General features: G+C 46.6%; 2 protein-coding genes across 2 annotated transcripts in view; one reads left to right on the top strand and one right to left on the bottom strand.

Annotated features, from left to right (window-relative positions):
• RFNG (RFNG O-fucosylpeptide 3-beta-N-acetylglucosaminyltransferase) overlaps positions 1-69 on the bottom strand; it is an 8,067-nt gene extending 7,998 nt beyond the window's left edge. The window contains exon 1 of the mRNA XM_042833212.1: positions 26-69. Within this exon, the coding sequence (XP_042689146.1) occupies positions 26-69 (44 nt within the window). The remainder of the gene's footprint in view (positions 1-25) is intronic.
• A 383-nt stretch (positions 70-452) lies between these two features.
• Positions 453-10,327, top strand: GPS1 (G protein pathway suppressor 1). Its single transcript, XM_042833255.1, has 14 exons — positions 453-530; positions 2,504-2,596; positions 3,832-4,013; positions 4,714-4,878; positions 5,066-5,201; positions 5,346-5,423; positions 5,828-5,888; positions 6,250-6,335; positions 6,823-6,917; positions 7,873-7,978; positions 8,363-8,443; positions 8,571-8,708; positions 8,930-9,064; positions 9,764-10,327. Exons 1-14 carry the CDS (start codon positions 498-500, stop codon positions 9,836-9,838), a joined length of 1,464 nt encoding a protein of 487 aa, XP_042689189.1. The 5' UTR covers positions 453-497; the 3' UTR covers positions 9,839-10,327.

Below are 10,327 nucleotides of genomic sequence, written 5' to 3'. Positions count from 1 at the left end.
AAGGACGGCGGCGGCGGTGACGGACAGCAGGAAGCAGGCTCTGCGGAGCCCCAGGCAGGAGCCGCTCATGTTGCGGCCCCGCCGCCGCCCGCCCGCCTCATGGCCCCCGGGAGTCCCGCGGCCGGTTTCCCCCGCGGCCGGTTTCCCCCGCGGCCTCCACCGGACGGCCTCCACCGGGACGCGGCGAAGCCCACGGAGGGCAGCGCCCGGGCGCTCCGGGCCGAGCCGCTAGGGCGAGAAGCTGCCCCGGCGCTAGGCCGGGCCGGACGGAGACGTCTGGCGAGCGCGGCCGGTCCCCGCGGGCGGCGGGAGCCCCGCGAGGCCCCGGCCCGTCCGCACCGCCGCCCGGTGCCAGCGGGAAGGAGCGGCGGGCCGCGGCCCCTTTAAGGGCTTCACCTGTCGGATGCGGTCTGGCCGCGCCGCGCGACCCGGAAGCGAAGACCGGGCTCGATGTGGGGGCGGGGCGGTCGGCCGGAAGTGGCGGTCGCGAGGGAAGGATGCCGCTGCCCGTCCAGGTCTTTAACCTGCAGGTACGAGGCGCCCTTTCCCGCCGCTTCCGGTATCGCCGTTCCGTCGCGGCCTCGTTCGGTGTCGTTTCTGCACAGCGTTCGGCGGCCCGGCCCGGTCTCGTCTCTCCGCGGCCTCCGTGCGGCGTCCGCGGCCTTTCCCCTCGGCCCAGCGTCGTGGTTCCGTCGCGTTCCCGGGCGGCTCCGCTCTCGCGGTCGGTGCGCTGCGGTCACCCGTCGTTTCGCCGAGATCCGCCCGCGTCGCGTGGAGCGGTTCCAACCGAGCGGCCCTCGGCGGTTTGTGGCGTCGCAGGCGGGGCCGGGCGGACAGAAGTGCCGTAGAACGGCGGGCGGAGAGGAGCGGAGCGGAGCGGAGGGCGCAGCGGGACGCGGGTGAAGCCGAAGGGACTCGGCGCCCTTCTGTGTCTGCACCGCGAGTCGCCCAGCTTCCATCCCTTAACGGGCACCGGGGCAGCTCCGTACTTCGGTAGCGCCTTCCGCCCAGGTGCTGCGGGAGGCTGCGGTCCGTTCGTTGCGTTACGAGGTTACGGCGCTCTCGTGGGCTCAGAATCGTGGCGAGAGAACATCTTTTTTTTTTATTATTTAAGTTGTTCGGATTTCTTAAATAAGCCTTGTCTCTTCGTTTCAAAGTGAAGGATTGGCTTGAAAGCGTCTGAGTTTGTGTATCTGAGTGGGACTTGCACCTATTTGTGGTTTGTCTCTGCCTGGGAGTTTAGGAAGGAAGGCAGAGTGGTGACCTGGCAGCTCAGTGAGGTTCTTTACTGTGAGAGCAGTGAGGTGCTGGAACAGCTGCCCAGAGAGGCTGTGGATGCCCTGTCCTTGGAGGTGTCAGGGCCAGGTTGGATGGGCAGCCTGGGCTGCTATGAAATGTGGAGGTTGGTGACCCTGCCTGCGATGGGGATTGAAGCTTCGTGATCTTTGAGATCCCTTCCGACCCAGGCCATTCTGTGATTCTGTATAAATCTTTTTTCTCCAGCTGCAATTATTGGTAGTTTTCATAATAGTGATCCCTAAGGTGCTGGGGGCAGGTTTTTGCTATGCCAGGCAGTATAAAAAAAAACAGCTTGACTGTTATGATATAAGAAGAAAAGATGGATGCAAATAAAAAGAAAATGATGGTCTCAGTACAGTGACTTAAAGGCTTTATGCACTGTTTTTTCTGAGTTGCTGATCTGAACAATCAGACTTTCCTTTGGGCTCCCCCTCACTTCCCTTCAAGGAGAAAATAGCAAACCAGGAAACCAACTCACCTAAACTTCATTTATTTTTGCTTCAGGGGTTTGGGAGGTTTTCCATCAGTGCTGAGATATGTGCATGTTTGCTGCTTACCAGTCTCTGAGCTGTGCTGCTCTTCTGCGCTCTGACAACAGCAGCAGGATAGTTCAAGAGATGGCAGGTTTCCACAGTGCAGATTCATTTTTCCAGTGCCTCCATTGTGTTCTTCATGTTTCCTTAGACTTTGTAATGTGTAACAGTTGTCTTCTCTTCCTCCCCCACCTCGAAGTTTTACTTCTAAGCATTAAAGCAGCTTTCAGAGGGTCTGGTGAGTTGTTGTGGGTACCCTTCTTTACTGTTTTGGAGCTTCATGAGCTGAGTGTTAATACCTGCTCTTGCACAAGGCAGAGAAATGCAGTGTAATGTGGAATTTAGCGTGCATCCCTGAGGTGCTTTGTAGAATCAGATTTATTGATTTCTTCAGCTTGTTGTTTGATGATCTACCAAACCAAGTCAAATGCCGTGTCAGTGGTGAGCATTAGTGTGGCTTATTTAGAAAAACTTCATTCTGAGCAATAGTGTCGGCAGAGAAAAGCCCTAAACCTTTCTAAGAACTCAGGCTGTTGGGTTTGTTTTGTTTTTTTCCTTCTTTCCATTGCTAAAATTTGGTTTGTATTTCACCAAGCCCTTAATACATCCAATCACAGCTTATTACGTTTGAGCAGGAGACAACCAGGTCTGACCATGTTTTGCTGTTCTAGGGTGCAGTGGAGCCCATGCAGATCGATGTGGATCCTCAAGAAGACCAACAAAACGCACCTGATATCAACTATGTGGTGGAAAACCCCACTCTGGTACGTGCTGGCTGTGGGCTGAAGGACTGCATTTCTGATGTAGCTTCTTCCTTTCAGTTTTCTGAGAAACTTCATTTTGCTTCTTGTCGAATGGTTATTTAGAGATGAATGCATTTTCTTTATGCATGATGGGGTAAGAATAGCGATGAGCCCTTCTGTGATTTCTTTCGTGTGATCATTCACTCTTTACTGCACAGACATCTCTTCTTCTTTTGATTTTGGTCAATGTGTGGCCTGGCATCTTGCTTGATTTCTGGCCTTTCGGTTCAGTTCTGAAGCTAAAGAGATGGAGTGGTTGTGTTGCAGCCTTCTTGCTTTTCTTACTGCTGCAACATCTAAGCATTCCACAAAATGTAGTGGTTTTATTTTCACCATAACTGTGTGATGTGAAAAACCATAAATCCCTTCTGATGCTCAAATAACTGAGGAGTGAAGTGAAATGACTGCATGGTTACAGCAGTGCTGGGCAGCATCACACATGAATGTGTGGAAGAAAGAATGCTCCTGCCTTTGTGTGCTTGGATTCTTCGTCTGATAAAGCAGGAATTCTAAAGCCAGATTTGCTGCTTATGCAGTCCAGTTTCAGTCTCAGAGCAAGATGGGTCTTGGCACTGGATCAAGCAAGAATCATGTTAGAAAATGGTACCCTAACATCAATAGCACATCGGGAACATGGGGGTGCCTAAATGGAGATGACATGGGATGTAAATTAAGTGTGGAAGGCAACCTGAGCTCTGGGCTGGGCTTAACAACTGTTACGTGTTCAGTATTTAAACCTCAGATCCTTCCTCAGGAGTAAGAGGTCCTTATAGTTCTCAAAGGAGATGTTTTAAGAGCAAAAGAACTCAAAGGAGATGTTTTAAAAGCAAAAGAAATTGTCTTTTGGAAGTGATTTTTTTATTTTATTTTTTTTAAGGAAGAACTGTGTCTGATTTAGGGAAATTCAGTTCAAATGATGACATCTTGACAAAATTATTAACAGGTTATTGACTGAGCAGCTTTAATTAGCAGTAGCACTACAGAAAAAAATAAACATTAATTTCCCCTGGATTTGCAGTACATTACAGTTGACTTACACTTGAAGAAAGGAGAAATGGAATAACGTTACCTGACTTCTTCTATCTCTGAGTCTCCGTGTAGGAGCCAAGACTGCAGGGAATCCTGTGTGGGTCATGTTGTAGTGTCTTAATTTGGTGTTGCCATCTTTGCCTTCTAAGCCTGAGCTCTGTCTGCAGGACTTGGAGCAATATGCATCCAGTTACAGCGGTCTGATGCGGATTGAGAGGCTGCAGTTTATTGCTGACCACTGCCCACAGCTGCGGGTGGAAGCCCTGAAGATGGCTCTGTCATTTGTCCAGAGAACTTTCAATGTTGATGTGTATGAAGAAATCCACAGGAAGCTGTCTGAGGCCACCAGGTACTGAGAGCACGGCAGACCTGTAGAGCTTTTCCACTGAAGACAGGTGTTTAATTGTGGAGAACTTCACATGTGTAATGCCAAAATGTTCCTTAGACATCTTGTCTCATTCTGAAGAGTTCATTTGTAGTGTTTTAAGGAGCTACAGGTAGATATGGAGAGAAGTTTAATCCTTGCAACTGCTTCAGGTATTAATGAGCACTCTCTAGGCAAATCATGGAATTGAAGGTTATTCTAGATCATAGAATCATGGAATGGCCTGGGTTGAAAAGGAGCACTGTGCTCATCCAGCTCCATCCCCTGCTGTGTGCAGGTCACCAACCAGCAGCCCAGGCTGCCCAGAGCCACATCCAGCCTGGCCTTGGATGCCTGCAGGGATGGGGCATCACAGCCTCCTTGGGCAGCCTGTTCAGTGCCTCACCACCCTCTGGGTGAAAACTTCCTCCTAATATCTAACCTAAACTTCCCCTTTCTCAGTCTAAAACCACAGATGCTCTTGTATTAATGAATTAAAACCTCATCTAAATATTTGCTTCTCTCTTTCTTTCTGTTTCTTTCTTTCATTCCCTACTGCCTTTGTTTTCCCTTTGCTCTCTTTGGTGCATGTGGTGGTACTGTTTTCAGGGATACAGTGGCAGGTACTTTTCAGATATTTGTACAGAAAAGTTTGCAGGGTGTTAATCAGATCAAACTCTTTCAGAGAGCTGCAGAATACACCCGATGCTGTCCCTGATAGTGGAATTGAACCTCCTCCTCTTGACACAGCTTGGGTTGAAGCTACACGCAAAAAAGCTCTTCTTAAACTGGAGAAACTTGACACAGATCTGAAAAATTACAAAGGGAACTCCATCAAAGAGAGTATCAGGTGAGATGCAGAAGGCTCTGCTGGAGCAAGGAAGAGCATTTTGCTCCTCCAGGCACCTAACGCGGAATGTCAGCTGCATTGGTGCCTTCGGTCAGTGTGCTGAGTTGTTCAGAACAAACTCAGCTTCCCTTTTTCCCCTGCTCTTTCTAAGCACCAGTTCATTGCTATTTTAATTCCTGTGCTCCAGGAGAGGCCACGATGACTTAGGTGATCATTACCTTGACTGCGGGGACCTCAGCAACGCTCTCAAGTGTTACTCACGAGCCCGGGATTACTGCACCAGTGCTAAGCATGTGATCAACATGTGTCTCAATGTCATCAAGGTAGGAAGGCCTGCAGGGAGTGGTATGTGGAGTCCTGACATCTGCTATGGAGCCCACCTGCACCTTTCATATCCACAAGTATGTTACTTGTTGATAAACACCATTTATTCATGACTATTCTATGCTGTTCCTGGCTCTCTGCAGGTCAGTGTCTACCTCCAAAACTGGTCTCATGTTCTGAGCTACGTAAGCAAGGCTGAGTCCACGCCAGAAATTGCAGAAGTAAGGTCCTGCTTTTTAATTTACATGAATTTTCTCTTTGTTTTCTGTCTCCAAAGTTTGTAAAATAGTTTATTCAATTCCCCCTTTTACAAATTGTTCCCTCTCAGACTTCCTTCATCTTACAGTCTATTCTTCCTCTAATCCAGTCACTCCCTGGCTCCTATACCATTCCTTTAGAGATTCATTGTTAATTATCTCCCATGATATGCATGAAGGAAATCTTGCTCATGGCAAAAGCAGGGAGACTTGTTGTCCTCAGTTTGTTCCATGTTTCCTGAGATTGATAGGTGAAGTTATCTTGCAGTTGAGATTTGCAAGTCAGTTACTAGGGTGAAATATCTCAAGGATATAACCAAAATGGTTTTCAAGCTGCTTGTTCACTGCTGCTTTTTCTCATCCTGTAGCAAAGAGGAGAAAGAGACAGCCAGACACAAGCAATTCTCACTAAGCTGAAATGTGCAGCAGGTGAGCGAGTCCTTCAGCTTCTTCTGTTTTGTTTTATGCCTGCTTTTCTTCTTTTTTGCCCATAGGAATCTTTAACAACGGAATATGCTTGATTTATTTTGTTCTCTCATATCCAAAAAACTTCATTTTCTCACCAGAAATGCAAAATTGAATAAAGCTTAATGAGATGGAACTCTCATTTATGTATTTTAAAGGATGCTGGTTACTGTCTGAGAATCATGCTTCACTTCAGTAGAGAAGGCATTACCAGCTCTGGGGTGCAGGTTCTCCCTTTTACAGTTTTTACAATGAGAGATTTCACACTTTTTTTCCTAACTTGCATTCTATCATGAACAGAGAATTATTTTTTCCTGATTTCCAGGCTTGGCTGAACTAGCTGCACGGAAATACAAACAGGCAGCAAAGTGCTTCTTGTTGGCATCATTTGATCACTGTGATTTCCCTGAGGTGAGGAGCTGCATGGGCTTGGAGGGAATGTAATTCTTCTAAATGGTAGTTTGTAAAATTCAGGTGCTGTAGTTATCCTCACAGCACTCCTGTATGGTTTGGTGGTACTGTGAACCATCTCTTAACCAAAAAAAGCCAAGCAAACCAAAAGCTCCAAAAAACCACAACTGAACAAATAACTCTGGCCTTGAGTGCTCTGAATGGCCTGCTTTAGGTCATGCAGGTACTGTAGTCTGTGGAATTTGTGTACCTCATACCTGGTCAGAAGTCTGGCTGCTGGAGTTGACTTCTGCTCTTAGCAGTGGACAGTCCCAGCTCAGCTTCTGGTGAATACCTGAGAGCATGCTGTGCTTCCACTGCATTTGACAAACGATCTCATTATGGGGCAAAGGAAAGGCTTAGAGAAGACTTAATTCCAACCTTCTGCCATTTCAGTAGTCAGTCAGTGTTGCCATTCAGAGCGTGCTCCCTCAATCTCTCTCTCCAGCTGTTGTCTCCTAGCAATGTAGCTGTGTATGGTGGTCTCTGTGCCCTCGCCACCTTTGATCGTCAGGAGCTGCAGCGGAATGTTATCTCCAGCAGGTAGGTGATGCTTTGTCAGGACATCCTTTGTAGGTATGGCACTTTATTTGAGTATGGATTCTGGAAAGACTAATAGCTCTTGGATTGGAGAGACAGTAACTGAACCGTGATTTGGTTTTAGTGCTAGCTGAAGTTTCCCTGCTTAATCATAGCTGGAACTCTGACAGAAACTTCCAACCTGAGTCAAATCCAACATCTGCATTGCCCTGCTTTCTATCACCATTAGTGGCCCAGATCAGAGTGATGGAGTCCTGTAAGAGGCAGCTGTTTACCTTGATATGACTTCTATGCTAATCATATTAATACAGCTTAATAGTTAATACAACTTAAAATGTATTCTAACTGTGACAGATGTGAGGTTAATAGAATTACAGGCTTTGGAAAAATAGATATTTGTGTGTCATAGATTGAATGACTGTGCTGCTGAATTCATTACAACTAAGGGTATGGAAGCAATAATTTTAAGGTGATGTGGAAAAAGGGTTGTTACCCTGACTGTTTTATTGGCTGAGTCGTAGGATGAGGTGCCAGGGATGGGATGGAGAACTGGGAGAGCACTGAGAAGCAGTGTGCATTCTGAAGGTCTCTCACACTTGAGATGGATCGTCTTCCCAAGGCTGTTGTGCACTGAGTTTGCATTGGGTGTGCTGTGTTCAGTGTAAGGCTGTGCTTTGCAAGGGATCACAAAGCTGGCCAGCACACAGTGCTGTGCACGCACAGACGTGGCCTCTGTTTTCTGGCTGTATAACTCAATGCTGAGTTCTTGATTTCTGCTACTTGGTTTGGTAAAATTCTGGCTGCTTTTACCACAGGAGCTCTCTGGTCTGTTAGGGAGTCAGTTCTTGGAATGTCCAGATGATAGTTGGAATTTGTGATCTTGCACTTTGGAGTGACGAGGCTGTGGGGTGGGAAGTGGTGGGTTTCAAGATCTGATCACTGCCATGTTTATCTCTAGTTCCTTCAAATTGTTTTTGGAGCTGGAGCCACAGGTTCGTGACATCATCTTCAAGTTCTATGAGTCTAAATATGCTTCATGCCTGAAGATGCTGGATGAGATGAAGGTGAGTTGCAGGGGAGAGGTGCAAGAGCAGACTCCAACAGTTTCCTTCCCCATGTCTTTTGTGAGAAAGAGTAACAGTGTTTCCTGTGCATCTTTTCTGTGGTGTCTTCTACCTCCTGGTGTGGTAAATGGAAACGGAGAGCAGTTTAGGAGCAGATGGTGAAGAGAAATTATGCAATTTTTTAAACATATGTTGAGTTCTTTGATAGATTGCAAATTCTCTCATTCATTCTTAGTTTTGCTCTTGTTTTTTAGGGTTTTTTTGCCTTGTTGTAGTGAATATTAATATCCTTTAGAGTGAAGTATATTTATATTTTTAAGAACATAAGAATAATGTATTTTTTTCTACACTGTTCCTGAGCTTCTGATGTGTGTTTTTGCACAGGACAACCTGCTGCTGGATATGTACCTTGCACCTCATGTCAGGACACTTTATACTCAAATTCGAAATCGTGCCCTGATTCAGGTAATCGTTGCTGCAATCCTGAGGGGTGGATAAGCAGTGAATGGGCCACCTCTGTGTCCTTGTTTTTTCCGTGGTGTTGCAGAGGGTGGGGAATCCCCCTGGTCACTGAATATTTTCTTATTCCTAGTACTTCAGCCCCTACGTGTCAGCAGATATGCACAAGATGGCGACTGCTTTTAATACCACAGTGGCTGCTCTGGAAGATGAACTTACTCAGCTGATTTTGGAGGGACTGATCAATGCCCGAATCGACTCACACAGTAAGGTGAGTGCATCTGAGCCACAGGTCGTGGATTGAACAGCTGTCCTAAGATTGAAAAATTCTCTGTTCCTTGGATACTTTGAAATTGCATTCATCTGCTGTGAGTGGTGTTTTCAGGAGGGCTGCTCTCCGTGACACACCAGCTTTATTCCACAGTGCAGGAAGGGCTTTCTGCTCTGGAGCCCTGTTGTAGCTCCTGCATGCAGTGTCTATCTTGGTTGCAGATTCTTTATGCTCGAGATGTAGACCAACGCAGCACAACTTTTGAGAAGTCTTTACTCATGGGCAAAGAGTTCCAGCGCCGTGCCAAAGCCATGATCCTGCGAGCTGCAGTGCTGCGCAACCAGATCCACGTCAAGGTATGGCTGTGGTGCTTGGATTCAGGGCAGTGGTACAGTCAGTAGGAGTATTTTCCTCAGAAACTGTTGAGGTTCATACATCAGCAGGGGAGTGGATTAGCTGTTGTCACAAATGGTGGACAAATCATGATGATATCAAATGTGAAATGGGAAGAAGAAACGAGAATTTCTAGCCAGTACACTGAACTACTGGTACAATTCAGAATGTCCTTTGAAGTTGATGTGTTTGATTCCAATTCGTTCTGCCCAATTCATGATACACATACCTTTTATCTTACCAAAAACCAAAGAAACTTGAAGCAACTTTTTTAGTAGAGGAAATAAAATAATGCATGAATTGTTTGCAGTATTCCTTCCAGGATGCAAAGAATGCCAATAGGGAGGATAGGACACAGAATGTATTAAGTTCTGTAGTACATTCATCTCTGTGATAACCAAGTGCCAGATAAGATTCAAATTCAGCAGCCAGCAGCACCTTGTATGTGGGAAACAAAGAGTGGTTTAAAGCTAGTTTGACTTGTATAGGAACTGTGAACTTGAACTGTAGGAATTGTAAACACAGAGCTTTTGCAAATCTGTCACTGTGTATCTGGGGGCATGCTCTTCTCCTGCTTGTCATCACCTGTGTTTCCTTTGGTCTGTTTGGAAGCACATGAGGGGTATCACTAACTAGGATGTGTTTTGGTCTTTTTGTTGCAGTCTCCTCCAAGAGAAGGTAGCCAAGGGGAACTCACTCCAGCTAACAGCCAGTCCAGAATGAGCACCAACATGTGATAAACTTCATGCATTACCAAAAGAAATGGTCCCTCTGGGACTTTGTCCAGCATCACACCCACAAACTGCTGAGCTTCACAAACTGCTCCTGCCTCCCTCACTTTGTGCTTGGATGGAGAGGGTCAGGGCTGATGGTGAATAATACGAATGTTCCAATAACTTCAGTTCTCCTTGAAAAGAAATTCTTTCTCAAAATGGCATCCCTGCAATGGGTCATCATTTCAGGTTTACTAGAATTCTCCCTTCCTTCTCCTTTATTGGTCACTCCATAGAGTGTTGCCAGATTATTTATACAGATGCTGATGTGAGGTTGGTTCAGCTGCTGTTAGTTTTCTTGTTTCTGAGCTGCAAAAAACAGGTAGTGTTAAGCTGAACGGGCAGGAGTGATCTGAGATGAATTTCACTGGTAGGAAAGTATTGCCTCGTTTCTGAGCAATGCTGTGCTTTCTCTTTATTTCAAATAAACTCGTTGAAGTGCGTTGCTCTCAA

This window comes from Centrocercus urophasianus, unplaced genomic scaffold, assembly GCF_019232065.1.
Source record: "Centrocercus urophasianus isolate 14NV4802_14NV808 unplaced genomic scaffold, USGS_Curo_1.0 seq_41, whole genome shotgun sequence".
NCBI lineage: Eukaryota > Metazoa > Chordata > Aves > Galliformes > Phasianidae > Centrocercus > Centrocercus urophasianus.
The sequence above is the reverse complement of the archived record's forward strand: the minus strand, read 5'-3'. Positions and strand labels throughout refer to the sequence as shown.